Source organism: Triticum aestivum, chromosome 1A (genome assembly GCF_018294505.1).
Source record: "Triticum aestivum cultivar Chinese Spring chromosome 1A, IWGSC CS RefSeq v2.1, whole genome shotgun sequence".
NCBI classification, from domain to species: domain Eukaryota; kingdom Viridiplantae; phylum Streptophyta; class Magnoliopsida; order Poales; family Poaceae; genus Triticum; species Triticum aestivum.
In genome coordinates this window covers 515,379,915-515,400,660 of record NC_057794.1, presented here as the reverse complement: position 1 = coordinate 515,400,660, position 20,746 = coordinate 515,379,915, and the positions used below count along the sequence as shown (strand labels likewise).

General features: G+C 42.3%; 1 protein-coding gene across 2 annotated transcripts; it reads right to left on the bottom strand.

The window, feature by feature from the left end:
- Nucleotides 1-4,108: 4,108 nt before the first annotated feature.
- LOC123061627 (helicase and polymerase-containing protein TEBICHI) lies at nt 4,109-18,580 on the bottom strand. 2 transcript variants are annotated; one of them, XM_044484806.1, is made up of 28 exons: nt 18,431-18,580; nt 18,041-18,351; nt 17,737-17,896; nt 17,607-17,669; nt 16,610-17,509; nt 15,572-15,636; nt 15,250-15,355; nt 14,958-15,158; nt 14,185-14,385; nt 13,409-13,570; nt 13,083-13,319; nt 12,314-12,526; nt 11,835-12,185; nt 11,611-11,763; nt 11,157-11,348; nt 10,596-10,814; nt 10,384-10,498; nt 9,003-9,976; nt 8,641-8,838; nt 8,281-8,540; nt 7,110-7,299; nt 6,913-7,026; nt 6,467-6,819; nt 5,668-5,776; nt 5,463-5,603; nt 5,271-5,367; nt 5,032-5,185; nt 4,109-4,847 (listed from the first exon to the last, which is right to left on the bottom strand). In XM_044484806.1, exons 1-27 carry the CDS (start codon nt 18,464-18,466, stop codon nt 5,115-5,117), a joined length of 6,192 nt encoding a protein of 2,063 aa, XP_044340741.1. In that variant the 5' UTR covers nt 18,467-18,580; the 3' UTR covers nt 4,109-4,847; nt 5,032-5,114. The 2 variants fall into 2 exon arrangements, with proteins under 2 accessions (XP_044340741.1, XP_044340745.1); XM_044484810.1 differs by having other exon boundaries at nt 4,109-4,820.
- Nucleotides 18,581-20,746: the final 2,166 nt, after the last annotated feature.

The window sequence follows — 20,746 nt, the reverse complement described above, 5'->3', positions numbered from 1 at the left end:
TACTCCAACACTCCCTCTCACGTCTATGCTCCTTTGGAGTGTATGACGTGGGCATCGGAAGCGGGGCAATTATTTATTGCGTTCACTGGGTTTTGAACCGGGGGGGGGGGGGGGGGGGGGGGGAGGCTATCATGGCTAGCTTTATTAAACTCAAACAATAGTTACATCGTTCACCAATTGGCTAACTAAGAACTCGGGAGGTTCGTTAGTCCGACTGTCATCACATTTATTACAAAAACTAAACTTTGCTAGCTCATGAGCAACTGAATTTGCTTCACGAAAACAATGAGAGAAGATGACCTTTCCTATTGATGTTGACAAGTCTATGCACTCGGCGAAGATCGCTGCAGCTGCTCCCACCATTGATCTTGTCCTCGACAGCTATTAATGACGTTCAAAGAGTCCGACTCCGCTTCTACTCTGTTGAAACTCAAGGAGTTCGCCAGAAATAATCCATCTCGCAATGCCATTGCTTCAATAGTCACAACATCTGCTGCCAATGATATAAATTTACAAAGCCCCGCAATGAAATTCCCTCTATCATCTCGTAACACACCTGCAACAGAACCTGCCCCCTCATCCGCATGGAATGAAGCATCAACATTAAGTTTTGTGAACCTTGGCTCCGCCCTCTTCCACCTATTGCTCCATCAATGTCCCTTTCTGCATCACAGAATTTGTATAGTTTTTCACTATGGCAAGAATAGACATGTGCCACCTGAAAATAGGAGGAACAGAATCATGATGAGTGCCGTCGACGCAACCACCAGAGGTACCAGCATCCGATCGCGAACACCTTCTTTTTCTTCAAGCTTGGCATCATTAGCAGAGTTGGTCAGACTCCAGCAATAGAAATTCCAGGATCGCCGAGCCCAATCTGTCTATTTGAACAGCGAAATCAATATGCTCAAATAGACCCAGCCCGGCCCATAGGTTCTTTGCTAAATCGCACTGGTGGTTTTCTGCAATTTACTCTCTCTGGAGCAAAGAACTAACATTGAGCGAATTGGAAGAATAAATCCAACATATACAACAAAGAACCGGTCGGTTAGAACTAGATGTCTAGATTTATTTATGCCTGAGAGTCTCTATTGAATTCATGCTCCGGCCAACTCATATAAAAGCCCAAACAGTGGGAGAGGGCCGGACATTATACTCCAACACTCTCCCTCACGTCTATGCTCCTTTGGAGTTTATGACGTGGGCATCGGAAGCGGGGCAATTATTTATTACGTTCACTGGATTTTGAACCCTGAAACTCTTGGTTGTAAGTTTATGCACCTAACCAGTTCACACGGAGGCAATATATTTCAACACTCCCCCTCACGTCTAGCCTTATTTAGTTCTTAGACGTGGGATCGATGTAGGCTGCGGAATCTTTTCTTTTAATATAATGTGTTGGCAGAGTCTTGAACTCAAGACCTCTTGGCTCGGATATCATATTGAATTCATGCTTCAACCAACTCATCTAAAAGTCTCAAGTATGAGAGAGGACCAGACATTATACTCCAACAGTTTCTAGTGCGGAATCATGGCGGTACCGTCCTCTCTCCCAATTGATCTATGAACTACGCCACAGTTGTGTTGACGAATGTTCTTGGCTACGTAGATGACGTAGATAGCTCTTGACGGCTGGGCTGCTTGCTTGGGTTGTGGATGGCTTTCAGTTGGTGTGGTTATTCTGTCCATATCTCGATTGTGTGCATTTCCATCATCTTCGTTGGATTAGCAGCTACTCGGCGTGGTTCATCGTTGCTCCTTTTCTTTTATTTTCTTATTCTCTTTTGTTTACACATAGCTTCTATCTTATATAACTTTGCTATATATTTGCTGATGTGACCATTTGTTTGTGTATAGGTATTGATTGTGTATACTAATAATGCAGAGGCGGGTGTGAGCAGTAGTGGGGGTGTGAGAGAGAGAAGAGAGAACAGGAAAAGGATGGTTTGTGTACGTATTGTGTTTGTTTTTTAAGGGTAAACATATTGTGTTTGTATCCCTTTCATCTTACATTATAAAAAGCATCCTTTATCAAATAAACAAATGTGTGTACCCAACAATTTTTCTATTATAGAAATAGAAAAGAACATGTAAATTTACAATATGTACTCATCATGTATGAACACGAGACGAACCAAATAAAAATCCCAAATAACTGCGAGAACAAGGACATGGCCTCAGAAGAAGTAGCCAAAGACGAGCGCGGTCAGGGACGCCATGGCGACAGCCGGGGCGGCAGCCGACGCGCCAGAGGCCGGTGCTGGAGCTGGTCCATCGGCCGCGGAGACCGTGCCAACCATGACGGCGGCGGCCGCCGCCACGGCGAGGATCCTGAGCTTCAGAGTAACCGCCATTTGCTTCCTCGACGGATGCTGCAGCAATGAACTAGCAAAGATGACTCTGGTGCTAGGAGAGAGCTAGAGAAGTTGTCAGGCTTGTGATCTTGGATGAAGGAGGAGAGATCATTTGGGGGGCTATATATAGTACTAGTACTTGGAGTTAGAGACTTCAGACATTTTCTTTGTTAGATGTAGAGACTTGAGACTTTGGCTTGGAAACAAAGGTATGTAGCTGTAATCCTTCTGGACGGCCGGCCAATGCTTGCCTGCTCTGGTTGGCCGCTTCGCTGGCTATTGTTTGGTTAGGGTTAAATTATCAGCCGTTGGGAGAGACAGATGGAGCGGCTGGCCAGCTGCTAGCAGTTGTATTGTTGTCTTTTGGTCCCCGTCTGTGCTGATTGCATGCCATGTGTTCGTTGTGTGATGAGCTGGTTCTCGCATTATGAAACCATGGGATGGGATGCTCTGCTGATGGCTGGCTGGTTACAATTTACACAACTCACAAATTTTGATTTTGTTTTGTTTTTAGCTGATTCTGTGGCTCCTGTTGCGATTAATCAAAGGAAATGAACTGCTTTGTCAAGGGGACAATTATACTACTTATATAGAGGTTGCGTCAATTAATTTGGATCGTAGGAAGTACTGCTTTGTCCCGTGGCTGATGCTCCAACTAGAAAAGAATGATGTTGGGCAATGGCAAGTGAACACATTGATAAAATTATGCTAAATTAACCGGTCTTAGGAGTCATAATGTCCTTGTCACCGAGTGCGTTTGGTTCACTGGATAGCCATTTTCTATTGGATAGCGACCGTTTGGTTTATGAACGAGTTGGGATGGGATACGATAGGGATAGCCATATGCTTGGAATATATCTCCAAAATCCGGCTCCGCACGCAAGCAAAAATGTCGCGGACATGCTCATCCACCGGCGCGCGAACGAAACGTTTGTCACGCTGACCTCCCCAAAAGTAGTGCATGGGCGTCCGTAACTCCGTGTATGTGGTGTGGGTGAGCTACACATGTGTCCATGTACAATTGTGTGTGGTGTGAGCGTAGTGGCGTACCCAGGGGTGTGCCATGACACAGCCAGATTATTGGAAAACATTTTTTCACCGTGTAAAAATTAACTGATTTTTAAGGCTCGCGCAAGCTAATTAAAATAGACTTCAGTTTTTTTAAAGTATGCACACTCTTCATTTTATTTCTAGATCCGCCACTGTGTGAACGTGAGTGAGCTGCGTGCATAGGCAGCCTATGTCGTGGTGTAAGCTGTACGCAGGCGGCCGTACACTGTACACGAGCGGCCGATGTTGTACGCTGTGTACGCGGAGGTGTGCGCGGTGTACATGCTGTGTGCGGTGTGCTGTGTGTGTCCTTTTATTTTTCCTGCAGCAGCTGAAAGGGATTAGGCAACAGGGAAAAATCCCAACCATGATTCTCCATCGAACCAATAAAACATGGGTTAACACCACCCACCAACCAAACAAAAAAAATGGCTATCCTTAGCCAGATGGATGGGGGATACCCTTATCCAACCTAGCATCTCCCTTCAACCAAACACACCCTAACATAAACCAACTCAGACCAAAAATGCTGCTCGCTATCGTAAGTAGACAACACGGTAAAAAAATATTGCAAGCAAACCAGCAATATTGCACATACCTTATGTTGAACAACCCACAAGATGAACCAGATATTTCGACAAGTTAAAATGACCAAAACCCAGGTCCACCATATGAGCTGGGCTCAAACCTTATACACCCCTGAAGAACACAAGTAACATCATTGCAATTACAATTATGCACACATGGATTTTCTACAGGGGGGGCAATATGCAAGCATCAAAAACATTGCTCTGCCCTTCCATCAGTTCAGTCGCATGTACGTGTGTATATCCCTTTTTCCATCACTACATTCTTTTTTATGTCAGCAGGAGAGCTGCTAAGATTCCATTGATCTTGGCCAGGATGGCCAAGCACAACAGCAAACCGAACAAAAGAGAAAAGGAAGGGGAAGACAAAAGGTAGACACTGGATGCCTACACCATGAGGAACAACCTTTGCTGTACAAACACTGGTGCAAACGCACTCAACCAGGATCAAAGAGAATGGAGCCACCAGGTTGGTTCCTGTGGTTGGCCTCGTCTGTGATGATGGAGATGGCCCGAGATGGGGATCCGTGTCGAAAATGTGTAGATTCCGCTCTCCAGATTTCCCAGCAAACAAGATGCCCTAAGCTTCAGGCAATGCATTTCATAACATATGTACAAGCTTGCTCGGTGATATCCTCACAGAAATTGGAGGAACTGCATGCACACTCATCGTGTCCTCTTGCCAGGTAATGCTCTCGAAAAAATGACCTCTTGCCAGTTGGAATCTCTGAGTTGATTGATGATGGAATAATCGCCTTCATATGCTACAGCGCATCACAGGTCATTATTTGATACCATATCAAAAGACACAAAGCAACCGCGGGCCCATCTGATAGAGACCAGAAAGCATCATGACCTGATTCAATCCAAGTTCCAGAGACACCCAAAAGAGACCAAAGGCAAATTAATTTCATCAAACCAAATAGAAAATGTACGCAGTAAGGCATGTGATTTATGTGGTAGATTAAACGTGGTATCAGAGAAGCATGTTGTGGCATTAACGGTAGATTAAATGTTGCTTCAGAGAAGTCAGAACTAACCCAGCTTTATGATGGCCATGGCTATTGTCTTGACAAAAGATGAAAAATGTGATTTCCTGGGTATTGCGAGGTGGCATTCACCATCAAGGCTCTGGCTGGAAAGGCTGAAGAGAACCCCAAGTTTTTCCAACCTTTACTTTAGCACGTAAAGGTACTGGGCAAGAAACAAACAGCAATTCAGTTTTCAGCTTTGAAATGAAAATCAACCGATACCATTCAGTTCAGCATAAAAATGATACCCAAAAGTGGAGCTGCAGTTTCCATGCTTATCTGTAGCAGATTTACAGCCTCTGCTACCATAGACGGGTCAACTTCAAGCACAAGTTCATCATGCACCTACAAAACGCAAAACATAACTCTAAGCTATCTATATTTAAAAAATAAATAAACAGAAAGCGAGAAAAATGGGTGATGACCACGTTGTAAAATACCTGCAAAAGAAGGTGACACCGCCCTCTGATTTGTGAAAAGTTTTGCATAAGCCCATCCATGGAATCAACTGTGTTACTCCCATTGGTAATTACAGAATGAACCTTAAGCATAGCCACCTTGATAATATCAGCAGCAGAACCCTGCATATAATAATACATTAATACAATGAAACTAGCAACAAAAGCAGGACAAACGTTTGCTAACCTGGCAAATAGAATTAACTGCTTGTCTCTGTGCTTGAGCTTTCTCTCTGCTGTTTCCAGCGGTAATTTTTGAAAGAAAACGTCTCCGTCCCATCAAGGTCTCAATATATCTGTAAGATATTATAATTTTGAAGTTACCTTGAGTAAGCTTTGATGTGGTGGTACTAAAAAAAAGTGGAGTGGAGAATACATATTCCATAATAGGGTGACGCATGTGAATGCGGATATATGTTGAAAAGGCTCATTTGTCATTGATGTTGGATAGAACCAGGGGTCAGAAAACCAGCAGCCAGTACCGCTGGATTGCTGCTGGTTTTCTCCTAAACAAATGGGTCCTTCAAAATGTTCAAAAATGCCTCTAGTGTCTATTTCAAGCTTTAAATCACGAAGTAGTTTTGAAAGAGCAAACCAGGCAAAGAAGCACTTTCTTGAATCCCGGATAGAACTAAATTATTGTAGTGTCAGACTACCCTATCTTTGAGATAACAAATGGTATTCCCAATATAAGATAGACAATAATGTGATTTAATATATGTATGGAAAGGGGTTAGCATAACAACATGCAATATCAGATGACTTCAAGGAACCTTTGAAGTTTACATTTAAAATATCAACCAAAGTTATAATGGAAAGTATGCTAATGTTGGAGAAACAATCAAGAGATACAGGTGAATGATTAATAGAAATGTTTAGACTAATATTGTTTTTATAGACCTAATGAACAATTCCGAACCAGCATCAAGGAAGACAACACATATTAGAAATTACGAGGAGAAATGGCTACTGAAAAGAAAACTCACCCTTTTTGGCGACATGATGCCACGGCTTGTTGTAGCCACGAAGAAACGCCTGGAAAGAATCTCTTGAAACTCTGAATTTTCTGTGCAGCTTCTGCTGGGCTGCATTCAAGTTGTTCTGCAAGGGAGTTGGCGCCCATTCCATAAAGGATGCCATAAATAAATCTCTTTGTGTTATCTCGGTCCTTAGAAGAGACCAAAGACTCTTCTTTGCCACTCCATCTTGAGGCAATCATAGTAAACACATCAACATCTGGTTTACTTAGAAGCTCGATCAATACAGGATCTTTAGAAAAATGCGCCATGAAACGCAGCTCTATCTGGGAGTAATCAGCAGTTACCAACAACCAGTTTTCCTATTAAAAGAAAGAGGGAGGAGGCCATGAAATTATCATTATAGCAGTTTTAGGAATATTCAAAAGGCAAACAATGGTTGAAACGAGCAATACTTGAGTGGGAACAAAAAATTCACGGGCATTGATTTCATGATGATCAACCATTGACATGCTTGTGAAATCTTTATCATTCTTTCTTGTTGTGAAATCCACCATGTGCTCAACACTCTGCAAATAATAATTCAGACAGTTATTGGTAACTATATATGAATATCAAACCAAATGAAACATAAGGATAAAAGGTGAATAACCTGGAGATTTGGCTCTTCCATTGATAGACGGCCAGTAGCAGTTGATGTCTGAAGCCAATTTCCATGTATGATGTACCTTTGGGATTGGATGCACAACTTAGCCCGTGAACAAATGGACCCCAATGTGCCATTCAACAGTTTGGCCAATGTTCTATGTTCCTTAATTACTGAGACGATTGGGTGTAGATCCCTGAAGAAAAAAGAAGAAAATACACTATTTAAAAAAACTAAATAAGGCCCTCACAAATTACTGATCAACTACTTAACAAAAATACTGATCTACTCCTCCGTATGAAAATATATGGCATTTTTGCAGTTCAAATCGCCATATATTTTGATACAGAGGTAGTAATTGACAAGTTCAGCTAGAGCTATTCTAGTCCACATTCGCCACGACTTTGTTGTCAACAGTTGAGTAGCTGAATGTTGAAGAAAGACACAAAGGACAAAGTGCTAAAAAATCAAATAGATGTGATAGAAAATAAAGAAGATTCTCCCTGACAAGCTTACAGGCGTTTGTGCTCAGAGTGGCTTGTCTGAGCATAAGCATCTTCAAGTTCTTGAGCTCTGCTGATGCCCTGATATTACATGGCATCTCATAGAGTGTCTTTGTGGAAAGAAGCTCAATTATTCTAGTTTTCTCCATTTTTATTGTGTGGCATGTGTTTCTTGCACCTCATGAGCGCACCAGTCTGACAGTGACAGCTCAATCGGTTGAACTGTTTTTTGGAAGATGTAGTGCTGAGCATAAAGATATCGCTGTTGACCAACTGGTGCCGATTTCTAAGAGGTTCACTTAGAAGGTGCCTGACGCAGGCCTAGATGGAACTCAAATGAACGCAGCGGCAATAGGGGAAGTGAAGCTTGGTGAGATGACAGCGATGGTTTATCATGACCTGTGTGAGAGAGAGACTGGCATGCTCCCTAGCAATTGGCAACTCGTATGTAATTTGAATTAATAGTGTAAATCATGTAAAATCCTCTGAGGTTGGGACTAATGTCTTAGACTGAACAGATTTAGAAATTTGCTTCAGACTGACAAAAGAATCAACAGAATAACAGTTACTCCCTCTAAAGTAGTGATCTAAACGCTCTTATAGTTCTTTACAGAGGGAGTGCTAAGCATGAAAAATGTTCACCTCCCAAACAATGAGGAAATAATAAACATTACCTTAGATGGTCTAGACACTGCTTGTCAGTGCTAGGATGCAACTTCCCTTTCTCGCACCCTTTTGGGACTGGCAGTTTTAAGTGAGTAAAAAGAATGTCAGCGATGTCAGCATTTGCATTTAGTGAGAAACTCTTGCCCGCTAATTTGTATGCTTCTTTGTCTAGCTCCTTCAGCCTTGTTATTATAATATGCCTCGCACGGAGACATGCATCCATGTCAGCACCAATTCCCCATAATTCCATATCAGCAAGCACATTTACCTATCCATAAATATATCATTAGTACTAAAGCATTTATTTTTTTAATGAGGTATTAAAGCATTCCGTAACAATTTGCATTAGGCAAAGGTGCAGAATATACCAATGGACCCTCAACTGTTTCAATCAAATCACTGAGATTTTGAGAAACAAGCAACTTCAGCAAAACAGAACCCAGCGCTCTTGTCTGCGCAGCACGCCTACAGCAACCATTGTGAGCTGCTTTGTGCATCTGATTCCTCCATCTGCCATCCCGATTTGCTGCTGCTGCAGCCTCACTTGGTAGCCGTCTCTTCACTAACTATTTATCAGAAATAAATCAGAATTTAGATGACAGAAAAACATTTGAAATAGCTCGAAATTAAAATTAGAAATGGTTGGCTGTTGGAGAAGTTGAAAGAAATCAGTTTTTTTTGGAAAAATGTATTTAAAAGGAACTGTGGGTCACAAAATAAAATATTGTACCTTCTCGAGGTTTGGCACTGTTTTGCTTTCCTCGTCTGGCCAGAGAATCCATGCCACCAAGCATATGTCCAGCCCATTATAGACAGAGATTGGTGGTAGTAACACATATGTGCTGTCTAGGACTTCAATATTGTTCAATGTTTTAGGGTCGAGGTGAAGCCTAGCAAGCCGTTGACAAGAAACACAGGGAGATTTAAGTGCCTGAATCTGAATCTTCAAATTCCATGTCGTTTTCTTTACAATCTTTTGCTGCATAATGCCAACTATTCTACTCCATCTTCTCCTAAATCCTTCCCACAGTTCAACAGAATCATTGCTACCAGTTGGGGTTAGGTCTTTCGGGAAATTGCAGTAGTAGACGGGTGAATTTTCCCAGCAAACAGCTAACCCAAGAATTTCAAAAATGGTCAAAGATAGTTTACTTGATCTCTTAACAAAATGAAGATCAAAAGAAAATTCATCAACAGAAGACCACTGATCAAGGAAACCATCGAACCCTCCAGGGAAGTTATGTGCATTGACAGGACCTTTGTCAGGCACATTTCTGCTGGGCAGCGTTGATAAAGGTGATGCTTCTTGCATACTAGCAATGTCGACACTATTCGCTATTCCTTGGCTCTCTTTAATATGAATGGTAGAAACAGGGTGCATATCCTCCCCTACAATCTCTGTAGAAGCCCTTTGAGGAACATAATCAGAGCAGATGTTTCTTTCGTCGCCAACATGTGCCCCTAAAACTGACTCATGGCACTTAGCATGACCTGCACCAGGAAATACCATAACATCTCGAGGTGGAGAGTCCTCACTAGCTGGGAGCAGAGGTGTGGTAAACTGAGGAACTTCTACCCCAAGTGATTTGAAAGCTGAGAATGCTGCTACTCTGGCTGCTTCTGCCTCCTCAAGAACAATTCTGCGAGCTCCATTTTTTATTTTCTTGGCTATACCAAATTGCATTCGCCGTAACCCAGAATCATCTAATCAATTGAATAAAATGACATAAGAGAAGGCAAATGCACAAAAAAATAACCAAATGATGGATATAAAAGACTGACCAAAAAGCAACTACGTAACTACTGATGGAAAACAAAAGCAGATGGAGCAAGTAAATGCTAATATGGAATACTTAACAGCACATTTGAACTATGTGCACTTGTGCGGGCCTTCTCCAGAAGACAAAAGGTCCTTTGTTCCATAGTAATTTGTGAGTTCCACTACTACTGCCGCTGCTGATTTAATACTACTGCTATTGCTGCTATTACCACCAACACCACCACTTACCAGTAATACACTACTGCTGCTTACATAAGACCCAGTAAGTTACATGAAAAGGTACATCAAACATATTAGAAGGCAAAAGCTCAAGTATAGATAGAGCACCGACCTTGACCAGACCAAGAATTTTCGAAAAGAGCTTTTGCAATTTCAGGAATAGATGCTTCAGCAATGGTAACAGGGGTACGCAAACCAGAGTTATAAAGAGCCCTTGCACGTGAGCCCTGCATCCATGATACATACAATGACTCAATAAGGTAAGAATATGCAAGTCGCAAGTGGCAGTACTTGGATAAGTCATCTAATAGTGACATGACAAACCTTGACGAATGGAATTGTTGTAAGTTCTGCGATCTCTGCCCTAACTCCAAACGAGACACGGTTTTGGAACTTGGCAACAAGACCTTCTAAATCCTGCCAACCAAGTCTCTGACAAAAGGCAGAAACCATTGAAGCAAACCTGCCAGCATTTTCCTGCAAGGCTTGAATCGTACCTCTAGCAACTTTAAATGATTCACAAACATCTGTGACAGGAATCTCCTGGAAGATTGAAAAAATTAAATGCATTAAAACTTCATATATTGATCACACTATATATGTAAATGCAAAAAGACACCAAAACATTAAAGCTATATCACTTGGCCAGCACTCCCTCCCTTTCAGTTTATAAGGCACGCTCGTATTCCAAGATCATCAGCTTAACCAACGAAGTATGTACTATATAGTACGCAAAGTATATTATATAACTCATAATTCGTCGGTCAGATTGATGATCTAGAAATACGTGTGTGCCTTATAGACGAGAAAGAGAGGGAATACAATAGATCAATGTCAGGAATAGTAAGTTATCTGGTAAATAATCAACTAGAAGTTGAATTATACCTGAGCCAGCCTTGATATCATCAGCGCCACATAAAAGCGCTTAGATACTCTAAGCGACTGGTCATTAATAAGAGTGTTTGCACCAGAACCTCCACTAGTGTTTTTCTTGGGCCTTCCACGAATAGGCATTGCTGCCCCATGAGCCATGTGCATCAAGAAAGGTTCTGTTACTCCAACCCGGTTGCCAACTGACTGCATTCAAGATTACCAAAAAATCAACAATTCAAAAAATAAAATAGATGTGCACTATGTGAAAATGAATTGCTAGTGTACAAATGTTTGATTTTGACATAGTTTGCACCAATTGTCGTTATCACGACGAGGTTGCTATTTGAAAATAGACTTGCAAACACTATCTTGGTGTCCAATGAAAACAAGTATAATTTGAAAATAGTACACACGATCAAGTTAAATGTCAGAAACAAGTTTTGCAGATGCAACAGAAGATGTGTACCTGCTCAAGAGAAGACAGTTGCATGAACCTCTCATAGTATAATTCCCAGTCAGGTTCAACTTCTACATTTATTGGGGTTACCAAGTAGACTAAATGCAAATCAGATGCCAGAACAAAACCTTCTCTTGCCCTTGAAAGATCATCAAGCACAACCTGTAGTGATAAACAATGGTTGGTAACTCCTAATGAAAAATAAAGAAAACATACAAGAGAAAGTAACCTACCAGTGATTCCTCAGGATTGAGAGAACTGCCAAAAGATGCTCGCCCAAGTGGAGTGGTGGAGTATATCTTGGTGTCATTGTTCCACTCAACAAACCTTTTATGGCATAACCAACGAAGGGAGTCTTGAGCAGACTTTACGACATCGTCAAAAGATTTGGTGGAGTTAAGCAGCGTACATCTCACATATCGATGAATATCACTTGCAGTTTGCACGATCCCACCAGCAACAACTTCCATAATTGCATGAGTCATTCCATTTTTGTCTTCTGAGAGGCATGACTGCAAGGGGGGACAATCACTTCTAACAATACCTGTTATCCTCTTTACCTCTTCAGGCCTACATACAAGTATCTGTATTCAAACATATGTATCAGAAGAAACCTTGTAATTTGGCCGCAGGTCAAAAAATAAGAATTATTTCGCAGTGCATAAATGAATAGCTACAAACTTAAAATGCCAATGTAGGTTGTATAGCTTACACTCTCTCCTTTTGTGTCTATTCCAGTTCGACCAGCACGGCCAGCCATCTGTCTATAGCGAGTCCCATCAATGAAATCACGACCTATCCTAGGTTGCCTGAATATAACTCGTCTGGCAGGCAAGTTTACTCCAGCAGCTAAAGTTGATGTGGCAGTCAAAACTCGGACAAGGCCTTTACGGTAGCATGTTTCCACAATGTCTCTCTCCTCAACCTGACAAAAGAGTAGGTTGTAGAAGTCATTAAAAGCAGAACAGAGACATGTATTATGAACTTGTGAGCTGGTGGTGCATTCTCATCATGATCATCAAAAACATGTACTTGCACTAAAACTGAAAGAGAAAAGGTGTCATGAAATTCAAAGGAGCAACATTTCCACAATGTCTCATTAACCTGAAAAATAGCAGGCTGTAACAGGAACTAAAGACAGAATGAGACACAGATCATAAACTCCATCTGGTGGTGCATTCGCATCATGATCATAAAAAAAATATGTACTTGCACGTGAAAACTGAAAGAGAGAAGTTGTCATGAAACCAAAAGAGCAACATTTTTCCCCACAAGAATAAAAGCAATGTTTTCACAGCCATAAACATACTCAAACAGCAACCTACTCAACCGCAGTAAAAATGGGCATTCAGATATTTAATGCAACTTGCAAATGCCCACAGCAGCGATAACAGCAAATGAATGGTGTCAAATTAAACAGTCAGACGTAGATTATATTGTTGTAAATGATGAAGGTAGAATGTAGAGTAAAAATATATTACCGTGAGACCAGCATGGTGGTATGCAACACCAAATGGGAGGGTTTCTTCCAATACAGGATCTAACCCAGCAGGACACCTCTTCAAGGCTTCAACTGCAGAAGCAGCATCTCGGAACTCTGAGCCTTCTTTTGAACCAACATTAGCTACTTTCAAGTACTTTGCAATATGCTTTGCAGTTGATTCACAGCCTTTTCGGCTGGAGCAAAACAAAAGAACAGAATGACCCTCCAGAACAACCTGAAGGGGCAAAATAAGTGGATTATGCATTTATCTTAGGAACTAGAGAAGGGAACTGAGAATGGCTGGAGAGTTTATATTGAATTTACCTCATTGCACAACTCAACAATATGATCTGGATCCTTACCACCAATATCAGCTATTTTTGGAAGTACGCGTACAATATTCATGTCTTTATCAAATATTTGATTACCAACTTTGATAAACTCCTCCAATGGGACGGGTCGAAAGGCAGTTTGATAAAGTGCGGCCTGGTGTTGCGTCAGAGAGCCATCAATTATCGAAAAGTTTGCAATGAAGTATAATATCGCTTCGTACAGGACAATGAAAGACATTCAAACATTCCTATGGCCCAATAAAAAACAGGCCTTGTAGTCCTGTACAAACCTCATAAATTGGGTTCCGGGTGCTAGAAACAAATTAGGTTGCATAACGAATAGTACAATAAAGTTGATCACATGGGCTAGCTTGTAGGCTCCATAACAACAGTCACATAGTTTGGTGATTGAACATTTTTCTTGAACACATAGTAGGCGCTGAAGAGATTTTAGTTGACTGCTGATAAAAAATAATGTATGCATCAACTCTGCAGAATTTCTACTGATTTACTATATTTGTGCTGTAGCGTGCACTGCATATCCACTGACTGTTAGGCCGCCGCTTAGGCACTAGCTGCTGTTTACCTAGCACCGAGCACTTTTTAGAGAAACAAATCATACAAGAAATTTCCATCTATTAATATGGTGATATAACTCCAGTCGTATAGTTAATCATCTCTGGATAGTTGCACAGCATGCCTGTTTAAGGTAGACAACAACATTGACAAAAAAGTAGATATGGATGAAAGCGACAATAGAGTTCTTACTTGAAGCCAGTCAGCTACAGCTGCAACGTTGGGCATAGTAGCACTCATACCAATAATCTGTAATCCATGGGTGGCACCCGCCTTCCCACTGCTAGAACCTGAAGTTTCTCCACTAGATGATTCTGAATTTCCTTCACCAGCGGCATACCGAAGTTTTGTGAGCATCAGCTCCAAAAGGTACCCTCTGTGCTGATCACCAACCTATAAAACAGTTGTATATTAGAGAAACTTTTCAGATGTGTAAACAGGAAAAACTTTACATGTCCTTCAACAATGAGGAAGCAGGAGTAAGGAGGGTATAACTACTTCAGAAGTTCAGATGACAAGAGGGGACTGGATGCATTCATGCATAGATAAAGATATCCTTCATATTATAATGGCTGCTTTAAAGGCAGTTCTATTTGTATTGTTGGAGTGTAGGATACTTTAACGGAGTGTATTCCCTTCTTCAGAGACATAAAAATAGGGCTACGCATATGTGCTTGTAATTGTGAATTCAAGGGTTTTCCATACGTTGCCTCGCCATTGAATCGCAGAATTACTTAGATACAATTGCATGCCTATTCTTAATGGTGCTAGTGTATTATACTAACTTTTTAGTATACAATCATACATGAGTTCAAATGTACAAGTCAAAAATCCCAGGAATACTGGACATGATTATGTCATGTGAGTAAACACAAAGAACAAAGGTGAACCAAAAGATAAGAGATCTGGTGTCAAAAGATAAAAGATAAAAGATCTTGAGAAGCACAATGGTTAGATGAACTTACCATATGAAGCTCATCTATTACAATTATACCAAGTTCAGAAAGGCGGCCATCCTCCAACAACTTGTTTACCAAAGAATTCGCCTTCTCTATGGTACATACAGCAACTGATGTATCTTTAGGAAGCGACCCTCCCCCCTGATTCCCGTAGTAGCTACGGACATGCTTACCCAGTGGCGCAAGAAGTTGCTCGAGATGTTCAGCCTGTAAGAAGTTGAATAGTCAATTAATCAGAGCCCCAAAAAACCACGAGTTGAAGAGTACAAATATTGCTGAGCTCAATGCAAATATGTACCTTTTCAGCACATAATGAAACATATGGAAGGACTAGAATTGCTATCTTTTGACTGGACAATATCCGTCTCAACATCAGCACTTCAGCAACAAAACTTTTACCAGCACTGCAACATAAGAACAGCATAAGGCACATCAGTAGATTTAAGAAGTTACATGGAATATGCACTGTTCTCACTTCATACTATTAGTGAATCATAGAGAAGTACATATTTTAGAATAATAGAATCAAAAAGCTACAGAAAAGCAACAAGATCAGGCTGAATCATTGGGTACTGAGACTAATCAACAGAAGAAAAAAACATGTAAAAACCTCCTAGTACCTCGTAGATGCGCAATATACAAGATTGCGATTCTCCAAGACACCATCCACAAGTAAACACTCCACCTGCAATAGACATGGAACATAAATGAATAAAAGATAAGTAATGCAATCAAAAAAGTATTGTTGTTAAAGTACTGTGGGTATATTTACCCAACCAGGCACAGAAAGAGCAAATCAACACATGTGACACTGAACCTAACCATAATTTAGGGATTGTAATAGTTTGCAACTTTGGATATTTCTTTTTGGAGCTACCCTTTAGATTTCCTATTAAATAGTATTATCGTTTAGGTTCTAGAGCCAATATATAAGGAACCCATTAACTGCTTATGATGGTACAGGATACTTCATAAGAAAAAATCGAATCTTTGGACAAGCACAAGACAGATAGTTTTTTAAAATAATTTGTTCCCCATCAGTGGGCAACACTTGGTTTTGGCGTAACATAATGGTCAAATACTCAAAAAAAAACTCAATGAAATATATAGCCGTTAGAGTGCACAAACACACCAATACAAAAACACATGCAAAATTCTGACATATACGTACTGTGCTCCAGAATAAACAAGGAAAAGTGTGTATTTAGGAAAGTAGTGCACTGCAATGGGTCAGGTTCGTCGGATGTAAAATAAATTGTGGAGAAGTAGTAAAAGCTTCTCCATCTGAATCCTTTGCATAGATCATATAGTAGAGAAGTAGCCTGTGGCATACGAACCACTTAGTACACAGAATGTGGAGGAAATAGGTAGTTTGCAACTTTGCATATGATAAGAGGAGCATAAGTTGTGAGTTACAACAGAAGTTTGTAAGACAGTTTTTATTAACATGATTGAACTAACAGTACAGTCCCACAATTTTACTAAGAGCAGAGTACTGGACACGATTAGCCAATGTACATAATAATGCTTGATAGGGGCAGCAATTTTATGTTGAACTAACAGTACAGTCACACAATTTTATGCTTGATAGGGGCAGCAATTTTACGTACATAAGAGTATGTGACATTTGATTGAAGAAAAAAACAGTCAAAGCTAACCTGCCATGGATATAGCTGTGGAATGCCTTTTTTCATGTATATAGCACAAAGCTCATGAGGGAGCCAGCTTGAGAGCTTGGAGTGATCCTTTAGAGGAACAGAGCTGGTAGGAGTGCAAGTTTCCACTCTTTGAGAAGCAAACTTACTCTTGGAATCTCTGTTAGGCTTGCCAGGATTCAAATGTGCAGCTAGCGGTTTAGTCTCACCATGGGTCAGTTGATTGAGGTCACTCTTAATCATACAAGAACCTCTGCTGCCCACATCAATTGAATGACCCATCCCTGCAGTTTTTGACTCTGACAAAGTAATTGTCTTAATGTCATCTACAGAATGCATGAGGTTTTCTGTTCTATGAAAGTTACTGTCCATCGGTCGACCCTGGTTCACTTGTGCACTTCTGGGAACAGTGTCACATTTTTCTTTACCTTCCAGGCCTGAAACTTGAATTGCATCCTCATGAAAGAAATCCAAATGCTTCACAGGCAAAGGAGAGTTGTTTTTATGCTGTCTATTTGCCGCTGCTAATTCTGCTGTATTTGAGAACGTGTCTATCTGCTTCATGGGATTGCTACCTACTGTATTTTCACAGTTAAATTCCTCAATTCCTGATCTAGGAAGAGTCTTAGAACCCAGTGCAACTGCACAGGACGACTTGTCCTCTGCAGCATCACAGTGTCGCCTTCGAGGACCCTTATCAGCCATAGCAGAGACGTCATCAGCAAATTCCATTGCGGCATTCCAGAAGTCCTCCCCTGGTGATATCAGGGATGATGCAGATTTTGGGGTCTCCCCGGGTGCTGCAGAAAACCCAGCCATTTTCTGCGCAGCATATGGGGTAAAGCTGGACCTTTGCAAGGCCGCAAATCCCTCACCGTTTAGCTTCGCCCCCTCGTGTAACCCCTGCAAAAAGAACAGCTTCGCATATCACCAAAAGCTACTAAAACATAGAATTTTACAAACAGCTTCGAGATTTGATCGTTCTTTGGATCCACCATACCTCAAGAGGTTCTGAAGCACCGTGATTACCAACCAATTTCAAGGGCATGTTATCCCCTAATTCCTGCAGTGCATAGAACCGTCAGTCACAGCTCCTGCATCACCTTCAGAGAATAATCATTCTGTCTTACCTTAACCCTTGGAACTTCCACGGCATCACAACGAGAAACGCACTGCTTCTTGGCAGATCTGTCGTCGCAGGGAGCCAAGAAGGAGTTGACCGCACTCCTCTTCTGATTCTTGTCTGGTTCGCCCTTGCCAGCATCAGACATCATAACAGACGGGATATCACTGCAACAAGGACGATAACAGCCTGAATTTCGCGCAAGACAGTAATGGTTCTTGGCACCAAAACAACAAAGAATGGGTATCCTGCGGGCTGCGGCAATGGGGACAAGAGTGGTTCTTGGCACCAAAACGACACGAATCCCTCACCTGCAGTAATGGGACAGGAACTCCATGGTGAACCGCTTCATCTCCAGGTCGTCCCCGTAGTCCGGTGCCGCCGCCGCGGAATCGCCCGCATCGACATTCATCGCCGCGGCGGAATTGGCGATGTCGGCGTTCATGGACGCCGCGAGGCTCCTCCGGGCGCCCGAGGGGGAGCCGGCGAGGGCCGCTGACGACGCCGCCGCCGACGCCGCGGCGGCGGGAGGGGACCGGACCAGGTACCCCGCCAGGGAGCCCTTGGCGGCCCCGGGGCTCCCATGCTGCGACGAGGGCCTCCGCTTCTTGGCCGCGAAGAACTGGGGAGGGGCGGATCCGGCAGGGGCTTAGGGGTTGGAGGCAGGAGACGGTAGGGAAGAGCTAGGTTTAGGGGTTTACCTGGTCGACGTGACCTCGGGAGGAGCCCGACGCCATTGCGGCGGAGGGGGGCGGCAGGGCAGGGCAGGGCAGGGGCGGCGGTGCGGTTTTGGTTTGAAACTGGGGCTGCGGCAGGGGCGAGCGATTCAGGTGGGAGGGTGCTCTGTTCTTCTGTATTGCTCCCAGGGGTGAGGAGCGCATTCCCCTGCCAATGGGATCCACTAGCATACATCTGTTTGACTTTTTTTGAAGAACATCCGAACGTAGAAGCGTTACATTACGCTTCGTGCGATGTGCCCCTAAGGAGCAATGTCCCGGAGCCGTGTTCGTCCTTCTTAAACTCTTGAATTGATTTGAAGAACCTCGCATCAAATCCCGTCCTCGCATACAAACGAAGAGAGACATTAACATGGTTGCTCCGAGGAGCAGGCAGGAATCTACATTAAAGTTTTGTCAAAATCCGTCCCAACGAACGATCTCAAGGAAGATCAGAGTCCTAAAGACAAACTCGAAGATGAAGCGACGCCCCTGCGAGGACTAAACACGTAAGATGTCTACTAGCCGAAGCCAAGGCACCAGGATTCCCCTCCCGACCACCGGTCGCCGGAGCGGCAGGCAGAGGGAGGCAAATTCACCAGCTCACCGGCAGAGATCGAGGGGTTGCGAAGCTTTGCCCTGATCAGCTTGCGAGAGGAAAAAGAAAGATGATCTTCCCAGTTACATCTCTTTGACTTTTATAAAATGGTATTGTAGATGTTTGAGTTAAAGACAAAGCTAATAAGCAAAGTGGATAAAATGGATGGAGTGCATGTTTGAGTCATAATTGGACAAAATGACACAATTTGTGTTTTCTTCCCTCTTTTGGTGTATGGGCACACTTGTTAGTTTTATTTGGATGAAAATACCCCTCACTCGTTTTGTCTTTAAGCTGGCTCGATCAAACCATGTCTTCGCTGCCGAGCTTGCGTGGAGAGAGGAACGACGTCGCCACCTTGTCATGCTTCCTCGGTCCCTGGCGCTTCGTTTGGCCCCTTAGTCGCATCACCCTAGGTCCTCCCATTACTCAAACAAATGGCATTGGGCTCACTCGACCTCGGAGCAGGCAGGCAAGTTATTTGTCGGCCATTCGATGTTGATGACGACACCAGCGACGACGGCGAGCGTTGCATGGTGCCGAAGGGGTGTAGCCAGAGAAGGTGGATAGGTAGTCATTGTCACCAACGGGTGTTTGGTCTGTTCGCTGGTTGTTGTTGTGTTGTAGGTATTGTAGGTGTTGCACCCTGCCTGGTCGAGTGCTCTTTGTTGCTTGTAGTTGCCTAACTGATGCATGTAATCAAAATATTTGTAGCACTTTCACCAGACAAAATGATATGACATTACTTTGTAGTTTGTACTATTCGCATGTTAAAACCTCTTCTTTCATAGATCGTCAATATGAGAGGAACTCTTCTTTCGAAGATCGTCATTGATAGCTTTAAATAACTCATGCTCTTGCTTCAAATTAAGCATCTGAAGTGTAACTTCTTATGATCTTCGTGGTGATTTTCATGAGCCAAACTTAAGAGTGTTTAGGTATTTAGTTAAAAGCTCATTATCCCTCATCATTAACAAGCAACTCTTCTTGACTATCATGTGTAGTAGCAAGTTCATTATAGCTAACATCACTTTCTTCCTCATCAAGCAAAGTCATCTTCATCACTATTAAAATCAATGAATTCGGGATGTGTTTCCTTAGGGCCATTAGCCATGAAGCATCTCAAGAATCTACCAATTCCTTCATTTGGTGACTCAAATATGTCACAGGACTTGGAAGAAACTAGAGCAAGTCCGGCAACACCTTCATCTTGACTATGGTTGGAGTTGGAGTGACTTCTCTCAGAGTTGTTGTCGGAATCAGATCAGGATATTCAATATAATCTTGGGTTCTTCGTCTAGCTTGAGTATCTCTTGGTGTATTTGTCCTTCTTCTCTATTTCCTTACTTCTCCGGGATGGTCTTCATTCATATCTATCATCCTTACTCCTTCTCTCCCTTTGAGGCAGTCATCTTTTCTCTTGGGAGGATACGTGCACTTAGTTGAGAAATATTCGGGTCTTCCACAATTATAGCAATTGCGATCACGGCTTGAAGATCTTGACTCATCATGTGTTGACTTGGAGTAACTTGTCTCTTTGTATTTGTTCTTGTAGAACTTGTTGAAGTTATGGACCATAAGGCTTATCTCGTCATTGGATATTTCCTTAAGTTTTTCCGTTGAGGCATTGAGAACATCGCTTGAAGCTTTGTAAGCACCACTATTAGATTGGCTATGGAGTTTCCCCGCAAAGAAAAATATTG